General features: G+C 31.1%; 3 protein-coding genes and 1 long non-coding RNA gene across 7 annotated transcripts; 2 read left to right on the top strand and 2 right to left on the bottom strand.

Annotated features, from left to right (window-relative positions):
• Positions 1-1,324: 1,324 nt before the first annotated feature.
• LOC124531271 (probable NADH dehydrogenase [ubiquinone] iron-sulfur protein 6, mitochondrial) lies at positions 1,325-2,450 on the top strand. The gene is made up of 3 exons (XM_047105782.1): positions 1,325-1,601; positions 1,864-2,040; positions 2,304-2,450. Exons 1-3 carry the CDS (start codon positions 1,485-1,487, stop codon positions 2,367-2,369), a joined length of 360 nt encoding a protein of 119 aa, XP_046961738.1. The 5' UTR covers positions 1,325-1,484; the 3' UTR covers positions 2,370-2,450.
• A 651-nt stretch (positions 2,451-3,101) lies between these two features.
• LOC124531272 lies at positions 3,102-3,576 on the bottom strand. Its single transcript, XR_006966507.1, has 2 exons — positions 3,312-3,576; positions 3,102-3,180 (listed from the first exon to the last, which is right to left on the bottom strand). It is a non-coding gene; the product is annotated as an uncharacterized LOC124531272 (long non-coding RNA).
• Positions 3,577-4,626: 1,050 nt separating this feature from the next.
• On the top strand, positions 4,627-9,493 carry LOC124531068 (ras-related protein Rab-14). 3 transcript variants are annotated; one of them, XM_047105518.1, is made up of 6 exons: positions 4,628-4,645; positions 4,765-4,904; positions 5,335-5,444; positions 5,755-5,935; positions 6,622-6,804; positions 7,896-9,493. In XM_047105518.1, the coding sequence occupies exons 3-6, from the start codon at positions 5,339-5,341 to the stop codon at positions 8,065-8,067; spliced, it is 642 nt and encodes a 213-aa protein (XP_046961474.1). In that variant the 5' UTR covers positions 4,628-4,645; positions 4,765-4,904; positions 5,335-5,338; the 3' UTR covers positions 8,068-9,493. The 3 variants fall into 3 exon arrangements, with proteins under 3 accessions (XP_046961475.1, XP_046961474.1, XP_046961473.1); XM_047105519.1 differs by lacking the exon at positions 4,765-4,904 and having other exon boundaries at positions 4,627-4,645; XM_047105517.1 differs by lacking the exon at positions 4,628-4,645 and having other exon boundaries at positions 4,747-4,904.
• A 1,122-nt stretch (positions 9,494-10,615) lies between these two features.
• Positions 10,616-17,825, bottom strand: LOC124531038 (carnitine O-acetyltransferase-like). Of its 2 annotated transcripts, none has more exons than XM_047105452.1 (13): positions 17,563-17,825; positions 17,173-17,202; positions 16,843-17,082; positions 16,223-16,434; positions 15,945-16,095; positions 15,509-15,683; positions 15,128-15,312; positions 14,631-14,731; positions 13,359-13,478; positions 12,660-12,782; positions 12,264-12,462; positions 11,547-11,684; positions 10,616-11,468 (listed from the first exon to the last, which is right to left on the bottom strand). In XM_047105452.1, the coding sequence occupies exons 2-13, from the start codon at positions 17,191-17,193 to the stop codon at positions 11,253-11,255; spliced, it is 1,881 nt and encodes a 626-aa protein (XP_046961408.1). In that variant the 5' UTR covers positions 17,194-17,202; positions 17,563-17,825; the 3' UTR covers positions 10,616-11,252. The 2 variants fall into 2 exon arrangements, with proteins under 2 accessions (XP_046961408.1, XP_046961406.1); XM_047105450.1 differs by having other exon boundaries at positions 17,393-17,809.
• Positions 17,826-19,065: the final 1,240 nt, after the last annotated feature.

The raw sequence follows: 19,065 nt of genomic DNA, 5'->3' as shown, positions 1-19,065 counted from the left end.
AATCTGAAGGTGCAAGGCCAGGACTATACGGCGGATGCATTAATACCTCCCAGCCAAACTCTCGTAATTTTTGTTGAGTGGCTAAAGATGTGTGAGGTCTAGCGTTGTCATGGTGAAAAACCACACCCCTTCTGTTGATCAATTCTGGCCGCTTTCTCTCAATTTCTTGCTTCAATCTCATCAATTGTTCGCAATACAGTTCTGAATCGATGGTCCTGCCGGGCGGTAACAGCTCATGATGAATTATGCCTTTCCAATCCCACCATACACACAGCATTGCCTTGTTGCGAGTTAATCCGGGTTTGCCACAGTCTGTGAAGCTTGACCGGCCTTTGACCACGATCTTTTCTTGTCATATGTGATCCACTTTTCATCACCAGTTATCAGCTTCTTCAAAAATGGTTTGGTTTCATTACGTCGTAATAAAGAATCACAAATGAGTACACGGTTCATTAGGTATCTTTCACTGAGTTCATCAGGCACCCATATATCGAGCTTTTGTGTACCCAGCTTTATTCAAATGAGTCAAAACCGTTTGTGGTCAATTGCCAGTTCTTCAGCTACATCATAACTACTAATATGCCGATCTTGCTCCACTTTTTCAAAAATGATCATCATGAAATCAATTTTGTCCGTAACCCTGTTACGGACAAAATTGACCAGAGCGAGATGCATCTTTGATATCAAAATTTCCGGCTTGAAAACGCTTAAAGCAAACTTGCGCTACTCTCACAGATACTGCATTAGGTCCATAAACATCACAAATTTTTTTCGCTTACATTTACATTTACGAGTTGCATTTTTACCTTTTTTATAGTAAAATTTTAAAAATGTATCGAATTTTTTCTTTAGATTCACTCATTTTAACAACAACAAAAACAAATGAAAATCACACAAATTCCTAATTTGAATTTGGAAGTGCTTTCTTTAAAATTAAAACTTTTTAATTATACCAAAACCAGCCAGATACAAATGGTATAGCCAAAGAGATTTTATTACAAGTTCATACATACTATATGCGAAAAGACTTTTTCCCCAACCTAATATTTTTGAGTTATCTACTTAGGTAGATAACATCATGCCAAAGCCTAAAAATGTAACGTTATTTATGATTTGGACCTAAAATTAATCGTAACTTTAATATTTTTATTATTAAAGAAACTAAGTTACTTAATTTTTTTTTGTTTACCGTATTTAGCTGCTTTTAAGGGGAATATTTTATTTCGTAAATACGGAAAGAATGCTGAAAGAAGGAATGAATATAGCTACTCGTCTCGGAGGTAAGGTAAAATACTGGCAGCACTGTTTAGTGTTCAACTTTCAACAGTCTTATGTCAGTTATGACTTATGTCATTAATCATTATGTCTATTGTCTTATAACATTATAACCAATAGCACAGTATTGATGAACAATATTTTTCTATAAAGTATTGTTCAATTTCGTAGCATAATTAACACTCACGGATAAAATTTCTATCACAATAATGTATTCTGTTTCAAGGACTAGCCAAGTTATTAAATGTATTTCACCTACAATTAGACCTTTGGCAATTCGTTGCATAACGAACAAAATAGAAGATGTGGGTACGCACACAGGGCAGGTAGGCAGAATAAAGCGAAAAAGACTGTGTAGTAGTTTTTAAAATTGGCATGAATAATTACAATGCAGCAGCATCAGCAACTGATCTAGGTATTGCTTTAACCATAAGGTTATGGGCATTTAAAAAATATATAGACTAATGAAGTACCTTGGTGATAGGGCTCGAAACTCAATAATCGTTTAATGTGCACATAGAATTTATGATTATACATAGCAATTTATAATAATCCAATAAATATACAATAAACTTGTACTTTTAATAGAAATGGGATTCTGATGACTATCGACTTGCCAGATTTGCATTGGCTCCCAAACAAGTTAATAAAAATTGGGCTATTAACTTAATAGCTGAAGTTCCACCAAAAGAAGTAACGGAGCGAGTTGTATGGTGTGATGGAGGAAGTGGGCCAGAAGGTCATCCAAGAGTTTACATTAATCTGGTAATTTTTGTTGACTTTAATTTAGCTAATGTGAACCTAATTAAAGTATATAAGCTTTGTCTCAGTCAATATTAAATCCAATCATTGTTTAGCTTTAAAATGTTATTGTGTATTAATCTGATAAATTTGAAAAACAAACAGACAACACTTGCCAATAAATACTATATAGGAATAGCTTTTTCTGTTGATTTGATTTAATGCAAAAGAATACATGGTATAATGATTTATAGATTAAAATAAACTTTTATGTTTATATTTTTTAGGATAAACCTGGCGATCATTCCTGTGGATACTGTGGATTGAGATTTGTTAAGAAGGATCATCACTAAAAATGCTACTAACTCTTAAATAATTTTGTCTGAATAGAAATGTAGTATTCGACCTGATTCTAATAAAATTGTTGAAATATATATAATTTACTTATTTAATAAGTTAAAACAATATTTTTGATTATGTACTCAATAGGCACAACATAACAATCATAATACACCTTTTTGTTAGTTCTTATTAATATAATAATAAACTTTAGTTCTGAATAATATATATAATAGTTATGTTAGGGTATAATAATAGTACAAATATGTTTTGTATATATAAATTGGTATATTTGTACTGTTAAAAGTATTTGCATTATATTGTAGAGTGCACTGCTGCTAGGTAGAACAATGATACTCAATTTCGTAATAGCTCTGTGGGGCACCACATATCCTATATTTACACAGATCATAAATCATACTGTCTGGAATTACATATTAATACATTATGTTGGCTTACCTTTGCATATTATTTCTTAGGCAATTTATTTTTGCTGCATGATTCATTTTAACTTTATGATGAAATAAAACACATATTTAAAGATTATATTGTTAACAATTTTTATTATTAATAATTTTTATTTAAATATACACCAGCAAAAGAGTAACTTAGTTCATTTTTTTAATACAGTCCTATATTAATATGAAGTAAATATTTCATTTTAATATTATTTATCTTCTGTGTTTTCATTTTTTAGTTGTTGTCGTATATCTCTGTTAGATTGTAAGAGTTCTACCAATCTTTTATGAATATCATCATTCTTTTGTTCTAACAAATCTAAAGCTTGATTTAATTCATCCAGCTTTGTATCCAACATAACATACTCTGCAAGATAAAAAATCTTTTATTATTCTGTGAGCAATTTTGGTTCACATAAGCATTAGAAATGGATATTCTACCTTAAAAAAATGTACAATAAATAACCTACTTTAAAAAATTGTTATAGGATACAATACCTTCTCGGACATTTTCTACGTTTTCTTCATTACTTTCTATGTTATTAGATTCGGTATCATTATTGGGTTTATTATCATCAGAGCCTGCCATTTTAATTAATTTTGTAATATATATGCAAATTATTACTCTAGTCTATAGTGTTAATAATGCGAACTTTCTTAAAAAACAAAATTTAAGTAAAATAAGATAACTTTATGTTAGCAAATATTATAAATATTAAATACAAGAATAAGACAAATGTCACAATATGACATTAACATTGTGACCTACGTCATGGTTAGGGTGAACAGTTCTATAAAGAAAATTTGGTTTTCAAAACGAAATAGATTGCATTGTGTGTAAATAGTTTATAATAATAGTATATTTTCTTATCTTGACGTTGCTTCTACGTTACTTATTAGTAAAAAGATTTTTATTTTAAAATAAGCTATTAAGTAAAAGTGTTAATAAATATTTAAGGCAGTTTATATATTATTTGGTATTAAATATGGACTTTGCATTTCAAGTGCACAAAAACTACAATATATTGTATTAAAATAGGGAAAATATATTGTGATTGTCACCCTATTTTCATGAACTACATTATACTAGAAATAAGGAGCCATAAGCAATATGGAAGCTAGTCAAGTGACTTCCACTGACCACCAGTACCATAAATTGAAAATTTTTGCCTAAAATTTATTTAAAATATTTTGCACTCAACTTTAAATTATAACATGCTTAACATAGCTTGTCTTTTATAATACATCTAAATTTGCCTAAAATATTCTGTTTTACCATTTTTGAATAAACCTACGTTATATCAAACAAACATTGAAATACACAAATATAGAATAAATTATTCCTGTTCCGTCCGATATGTTCACTATGTTTGTTTTTTAGGGTGTTCGTATTGTCTTATTCGTTTTAGTTGTCTGTAATAAGACTTTGCTTTAATATTTTTTGCAATTTTCACCTGAATTTTTGATTAGCGTTTTTAATAATTTAATATCTTTTAGATATGTGTATTTACTCACAACCAGACTCTAGTAAACTTTAACTTTTATCAGAGCAGGCTAATGCTTATTGCTTAATACCCAGCATATTACCTGAGAGGTTTTATTTGAAAAAACTTGTAGTTATCAATAGCGAATGGCAAGATTTTCTAAAAATATTTTAGTACCGCTATAAACTCCATCATAAAGAATTGGTATTTTTAAAAAAGCTAAAAACATTATTTTATTTTGTAAAATATTATAATATTGTATTTGACATAATATCCATTATCCAAAATAATGCCAATTGTCGATGGCGATTGGCGTAGATTGTGTGTGAATTGAGAAAGAATATTTTGGTAAAATTTTAATAATTACAAACTTTAATTTAGTCACACCATTTGTAATGAACAATTAAATAAATTTATTTTGATATTAATCTTTAATTTTTTTTTCTACTTTATGTTTGATCTTTTAGGATTTACAATTACGACAGCTATCCACTATATTATCTACATTGTGTGTGACTAATTGAGTATAGAAATTGTAAAAGTGAAAAATAAACCTAAACAAAAAGGTCTAATTAAGTTTGTAAAATCTTTGATAAAATACATTCTAGTAAGTTTTTATTTGAGCAATAAGACACCTATCTGTAAATACAATTAATTTAAATATCCATAAAAAACTTAGAGTGAGAACGCCTTTATTTATATAAAAGTTAGAATATTCGTCAGCACCAGCACCTTGCTATAAGTTGTTGCGTATAACATCTGAAGATTTATTGTTACCTAGTTAAAAATAATGAACGTCATATTACACTTACTGTATCAGTAACTCAACTACAGTAAGGAGAGTAATAAACATATAATCTATTGTTTTCGGACTTCTTTAGTGAGTGAATTTAGAGTGGATCGTTTTGCTGGCAATTTTTCCATCAAATTTAATTATACCTTATCTATTGTCTAAAATATTTACTAACAACACGAACATATTTTATCACAAAATTAGAAATCTTAGCATTACTACTACTTTATTTCTAATATTTCAGCAAAATGACATCTGGACCTTACAATTACTCATATATTTTTAAATATATAATTATTGGTGACATGGGGGTGGGAAAGTCATGTCTTTTACATCAATTTACAGAGAAAAAATGTAAGTAAATATTTTTATAACTATTGTTTATGTCCATTTGCTTGCACAATGTATTTATGTCGTAATTTTTTTAATAATAACAATTGGATTAGATGTCATATAAATATATAGATTTGATCAATTTCCTGCAGAAAATACAGTGAAGAAGAAGATATCTTATATATGTTTTGCTATTGTATTTTGTTCATTTGATATCATTTATAATCATTATAGAAGTGACTGACTCTTTGAATTTAATTGCTAAATAATAAATTTCATATAAAAAATCATACAAACATGGTAAAAATGTAAAGCAACATCCATATTACAGTTATGGCTGATTGTCCTCACACAATTGGTGTAGAATTTGGAACTCGAATAATTGAAGTTGCTGGTCAAAAAATAAAGCTACAGATTTGGGATACAGCTGGACAGGAAAGATTCAGAGCAGTAACACGTTCTTATTACAGAGGAGCAGCGGGTGCTTTGATGGTATATGATATAACAAGAAGGTAAATGATATTTGTAAATAAGCTAAAGATACTCAAATTTTATAATGAAGGAAATAATATATTGATGGGTGTGTACAACTTGTGATTAAATCAATGCATTGTGTTCACTATTTTTGAATAAGAAAAAATGCTTACAACTACTTCTAATTTTAAGATATAACTCAGTAATAATAAAAACTTACTGAATTAATAAATAGATGCTAAAAATAAAAATATAAGTAATTAAATATTAGTCAAGCTGCACTACACTATTCTTTTTTTATTAAAACTTACATTCATGTTTTGCCCATACATGTCTTTGCTTTAAATTATTACATTTATTGTTATTCATATTGATAGCTGTAGACCCCACACCCCCACACTCTGAAGATACATGATCAAATATTATTCATAGTTAAGTTCAGTATAGACTATAGGTAAACTTTGTTACTTTATTGAATTAGTAATGATGAGATTCATAAAATAATAAATGCAACAATGTGACATGGTAACATTTATTAATTAATTTTTTACAGTAAACAAGCACTATCATGGTTAGTGCATCAAAATAAAACAATACTTTGTAGTATCATTTAAGCTGAGAATCAGTTGTTTGTTGTCTAAAATTATAAATCCAAAAAATAATTAATTATATCATTATAGGCATAAAATATTACAATGTATAAATTATTTTTAAATTATTCCAGATCAACCTACAATCATCTAAGTAGCTGGCTTACAGATACTCGCAACTTGACAAATCCTAGCACAGTGATATTTCTTATTGGAAATAAGTCTGATTTAGACGGCCAAAGAGATGTTACATACGAAGAAGCCAAACAGTTTGCCGATGAAAATGGATTAATGTTTGTCGAAGCTAGTGCTAAAACGTGAGTTAAATGTTTATATCATAATTTATATGTATTTGTCATTTTTTCAACTTAAAATTCATAACTGTTATCTACTACTATTAGATTTAATATATCTACCACAAAAGATAGCTGCTGTGTGTATTCAACATGTGTAATTATCTTCAATCATAACTGCAGTACCACAATAATTTGATTAAAACAGTACAGCGGTTCATTCCAATCGAAGAAGGAATAAAGTTAAACAAACCTTAGATTTACTTATGCCTCGGTATTTGCTAATAGTTTACTTATGTTGAGCACTGTTACTAGTTCTTAAATAACTTGTCTTTATTTACGCTCTTTTAAATTACTTTAATATTGCTTCTATAGTGGCGATAACAGTTTTGTTAACATTCAAAATACAATATTTTTGCATATTCATAGAGAATATTATAGATTAATTAAGCTCTCGACTGTGTCAAGTCAATTTTTTGTGTTGTTTATTTGGATTTTGTCCTCCTTTTGGTTGAAATAGGATATAGTGATTTGATTTACTTGGTGGTTTTGTGCAAACCAGTCACAGCAGTACATATAAGTATTATTGTGTTCCGGTTAGAATGGTGGATGAAATAGTATAATGTCACACACAAGAGACATAAATTGGTGGTAGATTATGAAAATTTATCTCATATATTAGTGATATGCATATTATAAATGTTTCTTTAGTTTATTCTTATATAATAATAATTAAAATATATTGTAAAAATTTTAGTTAATTTAGAAAGAAAGAGCATAAATATACTGATGCACGCAAGCTTCAATACAGATTTATGACAACTCAATATGCATATATGATTTTCAAGTAAAATCATACTTATGATAAAGCAATGAAAATGTTGTGACTACCACATAATATTTTTTTTTTTATGAAAAAGATGTAGCATATATTTTTATTTAATACATTAATTTAATACTTTGTATGAAGGATGTTTTAATTAGCTAATAATATTTAGTTTCTGTACCTTGTAAAAGAGGGTGATACAAATTAAAACATAGCTTATATGTTATATATTTAATACAGTAGTAGGTATATGAATATAACATTGTGAAAAAAAAATTACTTATTACAGGGGTCAGAACGTCGAGGAGGCGTTCCTAGAAACCGCGAAGAAAATATATCAGAGTATCCAAGACGGGCGGCTGGATCTCAACGCGGCGGAGTCGGGCGTGCAACACAAGCCGGCGTCGCCCGGCCGCCCGCTGGCCGCGCCGCCCGCCGCGCGCGACCACTGCGCCTGCTAACTCCCGCACGCCCCGTAGTCAATAAACGCTGTAATTATATTACCCTCGATGAAATTATTTTTGACAAATGCGGTAGCGATAGACGCCTGTGTCGCGACTATTTTTCGTGCCGGTAGGCGTGGCTAGGGAAGCGTCTGTTGCCAAGGTCCGTTCTAACGAGCATTTCAAATTTTCACATTTACTATAAGAGTATAACTATCTGACGTTTCACTGCTGTGTGATGGCCTTCCCTGTTTGAGATATTAAATATTCATTTCATCTGGGTAATAAACATAATTCAAACTTTAATTGAAATAGATCACTGCGTTCTCTCCATGAGGCCGTCCTGAAGGCAGTGCATTTGAAATTTAGATTGGCCTTTAATAAAAAGCAGTCGAACACACAGGCAGCTTTCATAAAAAAATAATAGTTGATGTTAAAACAGACTCGAAGTAAATATCCTAGCTTCGCCTATGTTTGTGCCGATTGTATATATAAATATATATATATCTGTATGCAAATTTCTTATTTATACTTTATTTATAATTATAACATTATTAATATTTATAGTCCGAAAAATATTGTTTGAAAAGAGCACCAAAATCTCATTTACATTCCACACAATTGGGTTCATGGAATTTATAATTATACATATAGGATAAGTGACATGTTAGGATTGTAGTGAATTGCGTTAAAGATTGCACGTGTAAGGATCATATTGGTTGGAATGTGTTTAAATAAACAATGCAGATAGTTAATGTAACAGTGTAATAAATATAAAGTAAATAAATAAAAACATTTTAGCAGTTACGGATTAATTATTTTAACTAAAACTTTTAATTACTTATATAAAAATTCATAATCCAATGATGTATTAATAAATATTTAATCTTGTTCCGATTTTATCATTTAAGCTCTTTAACATTATATGTTATTGGTTAAATAATATTCTTCCGAACAATTATTAATTTAATGTTATTTCTCTTTTTTTTTGTAATCGGTAGGTTATTAAAGATCACTTGACACCTAGATATTATTGGTAGAGTTTTAGAATTACGAATAACGCTTACTATAAGCAGAATGTGTAGAAAAAAATAATTTAATTGAGTTTGATTTGATTAATTGATTAGTATTACTCACTTCATATGAAAAAATAAAGTTAGTAAAAATTTTAAATCGTTCAGAAGTCTTTGAAATTAATATGAAATCAATTGATTTGTTTTTAAAATAATAATGTTGTTCTAAGACTATATGTGAACCAAGTAAACTTTTAAAATATTCCCATACATCCATTCATTCAAGAAAAGACGCAGTTCCTTCGTCGTTTATAGAAATAATGTGAAAATTAACAAGAAAAGCATAACATTAAATTTCAACATGTATTGGTTATAATTGCATGAACTGTACTCTACCAAGTTATCTAGGTCTTCACTGATTGGTTTATTTATAAAGAAAATCATGAACACAATTAACCTTAGCAGTTTTTTAGCTGCGAAATCTAAGGCTAGATCGTCATGTCGAGGTTAACAATACTTTCAAAGGTTGAATTGGGTACACAGTTTTTGTCACTAATATTAAAGGCTGTTTTTTAATTCACCGCCAAGCAAAGATGTTAATGCAAATGCCTAAAAGTTTTTTGGCACTGATTATAATAATATTCATATATGTTGCTTACTAGAGCACTTTCAATTATTCCCGAAATAGTGATTGTTATTTCAGTTCTAAAACGAATTTATTTTATGGAAGCGAAAAACCCCAATTGCATGTGAGGGTTAATGTTGTGCTATTGATGCAAACAATACTTTTTTTAAACAAAATAGCAGTTACCTCGTACTCTATTCTAAATTTAAAAAATATCATATCGAAGGGTATGCTTTAATATTTTGTTAATTGTTCGAATAAGCGTATCAAGTATTGTCACTATATAGTTTGTGAGGTAAATCTGAGAATACTATTGTTAGTAAATTAATGTTGTTTACTGAAGTTTCCATTGCTTTTGTATCTTAAGTAATTAAATAAATGTTAAATATGTTATTTTTAATCAAATGAATTATAATTTATTGCAATTTTAATTTTATTTTATTACATCATATTATAGACTATGAAGTATTAATCCGTTTTATTTCTTACGACAAGCAAAGGCATCTTATCAAAAGAAGGAATTTAATGATCTTTTTTTTAATAAAGAATCTGTGAATTATTATTTCATTCAAAAGATGCGATAAGTATTTTTTTAAAACAATCAAGGTTTTAATTTATTCGTTTAAAAATGTTATGTAGTTTATATAGAATGCTATATATGGCTATATAGAAGGCTTAATAATTTATAAAGAATAATAGTCCAATGAGATCCGTTGATAACACGATTAATGTAGTTTAAACGAATTATGCCTTTGGTAAAGTTTTATTATTAAAATAAGTAGATTTTTCATTTATATATTCATGAAATAGATATATGTTTATATATTTTCGAATCGATTAATAGCTCGTAAAAAAAAAAATAGGCGCTCCACTAAAAATATGTTTTTACAAATTGATCTTGCTAACTTGCAGAAATAAATATACAAAGTTATAATTAAAATATTTTATTTTGGTGTTTGAGGTTAAAAAAGGAGACCAAGCATGCTCATATACCACTAAGTCACATTTTTTCCATCAAACACATAATATAACAAGTGTTTATATTTTTTCGCGTCCAGTCATCATAAAAATATCACATTTTTTAATAACGTATAATATAGTTATTAAATAAATTATTTCACATACAAAAAATGGAAAATGAATAACGTATATAGTTAAAGAATATATTTTCTATAAAATCGTAAATATTTTGAATGCATATTAACAATGTAACACTTAGTCTTAGATGCATTATCGACAACAATTTATTATATATCATTAAAGTAGATCTTTTTTTTCAAAAAAAGAACACAAAATAATTCATGTTTCCCGCCACCACGGCGCCACGGTGACTGCGCGCTCAAACAATTTATTAATATCTTATATCATTAAAGTAGATCTTTTTTTAAAAAAAAGAACACAAAATAATGCAAGCTTCCCGCCACCACGGCGCCACGGTGACTGCGCGCTCAAACAATTTATTAATATCTTATATCATTAAAGTAGATATTTTTTTTCAAAAAAAGAACACAAAATAATGCAAGTTTCCCGCCAAAACGGCGCCACGGTGACTGCGCGCTCAGAGCTCAGAGCTTGGACTGCGTGGCGCGTAGAAGCACGTCGTGCATGTCGGTGAGCGCGTGCTCGAGCGCGGCGCGGTACGTCGCGCTGGCGGTGTCGGGGTGCGCCGCGAACGCCGCCGTGGCGAAGTTGACGTCATCGTCGCGCGGATTGTAGCACGTCGCGTACCCGTCCGCCACCAGCGGCCCGTAGCACATGAAGCCGTCGCACCGGCACGCCACCTGCGACACGCGCCCCTCAGATTAATATTATTGTCGGTGTGACAATCGCGAGTAACTGAAATCAGATTATGGAATCACCTGACTCGTGGAAATTCTCATGTGAGCGCTTCGCACGTATCCGGTGTCGGAGTATAGTTTCGGTAATTCGATACCATTCTCGATCGCTATCAACTTTAATCCCAGTAAATGTCTATCGACGCCTAAGCCTTGTAATGCCTGTGAAAACAAATAAATTAAATCTATCACAAAACGACTAATCCAACAACTCGATTAAAATGTATAATCACAAGTCAGTCCTCGGCACATAACCGCCAAAGAAGTTTTAAGAGTGATAGTCGATCTGATAGGTATTAAACAGTAAAGTTACATATTCTATGACTAAAATATTTCACATCTGTGTATCGCATATTCTTTGGCATATATCATGTATAAAAGTCGAAGCATTGCATATGTAAAACAGAGTGTCTATCAAGTGCGTCACAGTCCGTATAATTGTACCGTCTCGTTAATAAATCGTGAACCAGTTAGTGATTTTCATTATCCTCAACATCAGCCCAGCAACAATTGGTGACCCCGACGTGATCGGGGCACAACTAAAAGAAATATTTTTTCTCGATTTTAAACATAAAGGCGTCCCCAGAACCAAACGTAGTTCTGAGGCGGTTATAAAATCTACCAAAAAAGATGATTCATGTAATTTAAAGCGAATGTATGTCAAAAAAACAAATGAATACGGGACTATTCGTGGACCTGGAGTGCGAGTGTGTGCGCGTGCGTGCGCGTGCGTGCGCGTACCTGCACGGTGTAGTCCTTGTGCGCCTTGACGGCGCCGTGCATGGCGGCGAGCTTGTCGCGCGGCGCGGCGCGCTCGTCCAGCATGGCGCGCGCGAACTGCACGGACTGCACGGAGCACGAGCGGATGGTCTCCGTGCGCCCGCCCGCGTACATGCGCGTCGCCGCCGACTCGTAGTGGGCGCCCGGCGTGCCGTGTAGCCTGCGAAGCGTTCGCATTACACGTTTTATTTGTTACACTACTTCATCATAATAATATAGGAATAGCTAGTTTAGTTTCGTACAACGTATAAATTAATCTCAATGTACAAAATAATGTTAAATAATGTTCGTTGATAATGTTTGTGTTTTGTTCACATAAGCATACTATTATCTGCGAGGTATTAAATGCTATCTCACTTGTAAAAAGCATATTGCATTGCCATCTGGAGATAGCTGTCAGGGCTCATTTTGTGCGACTTGATAAAGTTCTTGCCGTATCTGTCGAACTTGAAGCAATTTAAGTCTAGATCTGCAACTAATCTGTAACAAATATACATAAAATATTTTTTGTATTGCTATAATAAGATGAAAAATATATTCGATACTACTGTAAAAAAAATCTATTTATATATTGAAATAGCCCAACAACAACGTATATACAACAACGTAAATAAGAAAGTTTTTTTTCAATTATCTAATCATCACAAACACTGTGATGATGTAATGATCCGTATTCATCTTCGTTGATAATTGCTAATACCGGAATGTGCCACAACAATTATTATTAAATATTTTCGATTTCATTTCACAAACTACATTCAATTCGAGGATCGTTAATCAGAAACATCTTTAAACTTGAGAAACTACTCTTTGCCTTATATTTAAAAAGTTATTTAAATATAAACACGAAACAGTTACATAATTAAAGTTATTAATTTCGGGATATTTACCATGTTTCTTATTTTTGTTCTGTGGAGCTCGATATTTCGACATTGTCTACGAATGTCTTGTTCACGGGACCAAGACATTCGTAAAAAACATGGTAAATATCCCGAAATTAATAACTTTAATAATAAAAATAACCATGTTAATTTAAAATCCTATATAGTTACATACTTGTCCAAGTTAGTTTTTGCTGTTGATATCATCTGTGCGACTTCTTTGCTAACGTTGAATGTGAGTCGGACGGGATCCTTCGGATTCGAAGATGACGATTCGACAGGTTTATTTTGCTCTCTATAAAAATACAAAACTTATATTTATAGGAACATATTTTAGTATAACTTGGTTGTATGAAGATTTTATATTGTACGTGTAAGATGTGTTAATAACCAAGTGGATGCCATGAAATACAGTCTGTTGTTCTTTCACGAGCAAACCACCAACAATTTGATGAAATTTGGTACTTTTTATGCCTAACACCTGACGACCAACCCCTTAAAACAACAACAACAACAGCCTGTAAATTCCTACTGCTGGGCTAAAGGCCTCCTCTCCGTTTGAGGAGAGGGTTTGGAACATAATCCACCGCGCTGTTCCAATGCGGGTTGGTGGAATACACATGTGGCAGAATGTCTATGAAATTTGTCACATGCAGGTTTCCTCACGATGTTTTCCTTCACCGCTGAGCACATGAATCAGCGGTGTTTGCCTGGGTTTGAACCCGCAATCATCGGTTAAGATGCACGCGTTCTAACTAGTGATGTGCATGATTTTTTACAAATTTAAAATATTTTAAAGATCTAAGTTTTTTTTATTGTTAATTAAAAGTGATCTAATAACTTTTTATACTACTGATCTCATTAAAAAGCTAGTTTATTTAGAACCTTGAAGTTATATACTATTGGTATGATAACTAATGATAAATGATAAATATGATAACTACGCCAAAGATTGCAACATAAAGGAGCCAAATATTTGATTTTAAGAAATAAAAAAATATACGTATTGAATTTAATAGTTTTTTATTTCTACCTAATGGCCTATTAAAGGCGAAGGGTAAGGCGCACTAGCGACGCCACTTGCTGGAAATTATTAGCTACTAAACCGAATCTATTTTAAGTAATTGTGGACCGTCACAATCTCGGCAACTGGCGTCGCTAGTACGCCTTACCCTTCGCCTCAAAGAGTATATTATCTATAAATTTAAAATTAATAAGGTAAATAGATCCGCCAGATAGATCCGCCAAAAAGTAACGGATTCGGAAACGGATACGGATCTTTCTTCTGCCTCGAATATCCGCGGATACGGATACGGATACAGATATCCGGCACATCACTAGTTCTAACTACTGGGCCATCTCGACTCGACCAACCCCTTAAACGTAAGCAAAGCCGTTGGCAACATAATATAGTAACTTACAAAACATGTCAACAAAATAGACTCACATGTAATTAATAATGAAATCAGTCAGTACAGCTATCGGTTGTCCTTCAGCGGGGGAATGTTCGTATGTGAGGCCTGTGATGCCGTCTGCTCCGACGATGAACTAAGGATTCGTAACGTTTTTGGACTCTTAAAATACATTTAAGGATTGTATACAAATTAAAACTTATACATATATATTATTAAGAAACAATGTAGTTATACATTGTTTCTTTTCATTATTAATTGAAAAAAGATTATGTCTATTCGACAGTGGGAGTTCTAAAATTGTATTTTAAGAATCCAAGCATTCATACTTTTGTCAATGACCAGGCAGAACGCGGATATATTTTGATTTTTGTCAAGAATCAAAACTAATATCGTTGATCATATATTTAGTTAACTTTACTACTACCATTAGTATAGGAATGGGCTATAGTGATATATAAAAAGTTACTACCATCAACTGCATATGTTTGTATATACGTTTGTAATGATCCTGCATTACACGGCAACCTACCTGTATAGTCTTGTCGAACCATCGATTGGCGCCGTTGCTGCGCGAACCACCGCCGTGTATGGTCTGGGCGGCGGCGAGCGTGCGTCGCGGGTCGCCCTCCAATCGCCACACGCCTGTCGCGGCGTCCAAACACAACACCGCCAGGCTCGTCTCAACGTCCAAAAGAGATTCCCTGTTCACTTTGTCTGAAAAGTATTGGAAGCTGGAATATCTTTCGTTCTGCAATTTTTATTTTATTATCCACCCAGTTAATTCTAGATGTTTGTTATTAGTTTCGTAATCTGTTATCTGTGCAAAAATATTGTAATACATTTTGGGATATAATCATTTAAATTTGTTATTGCTTATATGATGAATTTGATTAGATAAAATTAATCTCACCTTTACTGAGTAGCTGATAAGCCTTTGCCCAGTTATCTCTGTTTTCGGAGGTAAGAATACCAATTGCATCACTAGCCGGAGTCGATGATAAATCAACTACTTTCTTCAAAATTTGAGAAATTTGATCTTCATTTAACCTTTTTCCATCATTGCCCCAAAGATCGACTCGGAAAATCTGCACATATTTTTGAACATTAGAGTCTTTTCTATGAATATAAATTGTATTTCTTTATTTATAGTTTATTTACATGCAACAATGCACTGCAAAGCATAGATACCGAAATGAGAGCTTACTCGAAAGTAAAATTAAAAGTAAGCATAATAGCAATAGTAATCATTTCCCAACACAGATAATATTATATAACACTATTTTTTTAAATAAATTTGAAGAAGCAAAGTGAATTGAATATACTTAACGGTATTAAAAACATCTTACATGGTTATTATGTATTACAGTTACATGTTTAGAATCATTGAAAGATAATTTGTCTCTTTTTTCATTTGGTATGCGGCAAGTCCCAAATATCTTTTTATATTGTGACATATCCAGAGGACTTTTTCCCATCATTTCAACTGGAATTTTATCACTAAAAAAAGAAGATTAAAAATATATTTGGTAGAAGATATGGTTTAATAAATACATATTTATTAATTTGAAGGGCTGGATTGATTTGTAAAAAAAATTGATAATATAAATAGAAAAATTTAACTTACTTATCTATTAAATCCTTGTAATCTAAGGCAGCTAATAAGGTTTTAGCTGCATAGTTTAATTGGTCTTGCTGGTTGTTAAATTTACGAAAAGGAAAAACTAAGCCAGGGCTAGAAAATACAACAACAGGGTCACGATACTCTAAGTATGCTGTATTAAGCCACCAATCTTCAAGCCAGTTTAGATGTTGTTCAGCTCTCTTTTCTAAAAGACTCTGAAAAACATATTATTAATAAATTAAAAAAAGTCAACTTATTATTACAGAATAAGGAAGTTAATTATATTAATTGAGAAGGGCAGTTAGACTTATGCTATATAATAACAATAAAGGGTTTTCCCTATGATGAGACTACAAAATAATCATTTAATTAAAAGTAATAACTCATTTTAAAAAATTAGCAAAATTTTATAGAACCTTTAATTTTATCTAAAAGTGAAAATGTTGTTTTTAAATTATTTAAATATTCAACCAACATTTTTTAATTTAAATTTAGAATGTATAATTTCAATGTCACAAACTCTTATCTTAGTTACTTTGGCAGTAGTTATATATTAAGTAACATGAAGTTAACTTTATTTCCTTAAAGATGATCATAATCGGGAAAAGTTTATTTTGATTTACCTGTAATTTTTGCCCCATACCACTTTCAAATTCCTTGACAAGATTACAAGTTGTATTAAATTCTGCATCATTTAAAAAGGGTTGGACTGTTTTCAAATACTTATTGAGGGTGTCTCCGAGTTTAGGCACTGGTAGCCTTGGCAAATTTTGCACCTTACTTGATGGTTTTGTTGATGTGTAATTGCATTTTACGTGAAAAGAACTGGCATATGGTTCTAAAAGACAACTCTTCAAAGATGTCTACAATAAAAATATGAAAAAAAATATTGATTTTAATATTTTTACTTTTAAAACAAGTTTAGAATTTTTTCATATACTATAAATACTTACTAATCTCAACCCACGAAGCATGTTAAAGTCCTGCGAGATAAGGAATTAATTTAAATAAAATGAAAAAGTAATTTAAACTACAATGCTCAGTAATATATATAATAATGTCATGATTATTACATTATTCATACTCTTTACTTATCTAAGATATTTTTGATCAATATGGTTCAAAAGTATGACATTTTGAATGCAGGTAGCATAAAAATTTATGAAAACTTACTTCGTACTCGAGATTGGACTTTTGAACTTGGCTATTGATAGACATGAAAGTAACTTCACTAAAAAAGATATGTTATCAAATCAACGGTCTCATGCGATATAGGAAAGTGAAAGGAATCTGTTAGCTGGGGAAGTAATTCACACGTAAAATATCGCCAGCCATTCACTTACTAGTTCCTCAAAACCGGTTCTTTTATCAACTTTAAAACATGTAAACTGTATAAAATGCTCGTTCGTTTATGCTAAATATCTACAACCAATAACTTTTTAGCTAGGCTCGATTCATATATTTATTTTATAATACATAAATGAAGGAAAACACAGCTACTAAGTCGACACAAGCTGTAGTTGTGTGAAATGATAAGTATTACTAATTTATATCGCTCATATCATCATTGAACAGTTCTCTGTACTGAACACTTGTCATATGTCAACTGTCAGGTGACAGGGGACTATATTGTTATGATGAGTGTACGTCAACCGTCATCTTCATGTCATCGTCATATGATATTTATTTATATTTAATTATATATGAACAAAAAAAAACAAACCAGTCCCCCTGTCACCAGTGGAGGCAATGAGGCGAAGTGTTATTATTCCATACAATAAAATGTCTCAATCAAGATGACTTGCAACTGGTTAAGATGCCAAAAAAGAAAAAAAATATATTTTCACCCCAAACTTAAGATAAAAGGGAACATGCAAATATAATATTTATGAAAATATAAAGGAAGGCCCTCTGCAAGGTTTATATTTGATCTTGATGTAATTCTGTAAAGTAACGTGAAACGGAACGTATATACAAAACTTATATTAAGCGTTCAGTGACGTCACAGATTTTTTTGAAAACTTTGTTTAAAATAGATGATCACATTAGCACAAAACATACATCAACACGGTGTTTTTCGGAGTATCTATACTAAAATTTTTGCAAAAAAGTATCTCAAAGGTCGAAAAAAAATGCTTAAGTATAAAACCTCAGTGGAGGACAAGTACGATCAGTGGGCCAGTAACAAACAGCAGTGACGTCAGACGAGATATAGATCCTTATTAGCGTGAAATTTTAAATTGACATTTTGAAATCTCATTTTTGTAGTAAATTAGAGAGTTTTGGATTTTTAATATACTTGTGGTTTATCATATATGGAGTTTTTTTAAAATGGATATAAAAATTAAAATATCGCATCTTCCCTATTCGTATAATGGTGTCAATCTTTAGATGGCACAAAACAAATGTTTATATATGTGTCATAAGAGACTCTTTTGAAATTTTAGCAATAAATCTCTTTCAAGAGCATTAATTCTGAAGAGAAACACGGAAAATATAATACATCTATTTATCCTATCTATCTATATATCTATCTATCCCAGTTTTTCCCACAGTGAAGGCCTATCCTTCCTCCTTGTTATTTTCAAATTTCTTAAAACTCACGGTATTCCAATTGATAATAGAGTAACGATATTAAAGAGTTATTAAAGTGTTAGAATATTAACATAAGTTGTGTAGCATACGTTAATATATTCCGATAATAACAGACCTATAATCAATCTCTCATTATAAGTCTGCTATATTATGCAAACAGTGCTTTTGTTTAACAATTATTTATTTGAGATATCACCTTAGAGATTAAATTATATCAATAATATCGAAGGTGTGTATTTCTCTTTACTCTT

The sequence above is a fragment of the Vanessa cardui genome, chromosome 7 (assembly GCF_905220365.1).
Source record: "Vanessa cardui chromosome 7, ilVanCard2.1, whole genome shotgun sequence".
NCBI classification, from domain to species: Eukaryota; Metazoa; Arthropoda; class Insecta; order Lepidoptera; family Nymphalidae; genus Vanessa; species Vanessa cardui.
This window is presented reverse-complemented; position numbering and strand designations above follow the sequence as displayed.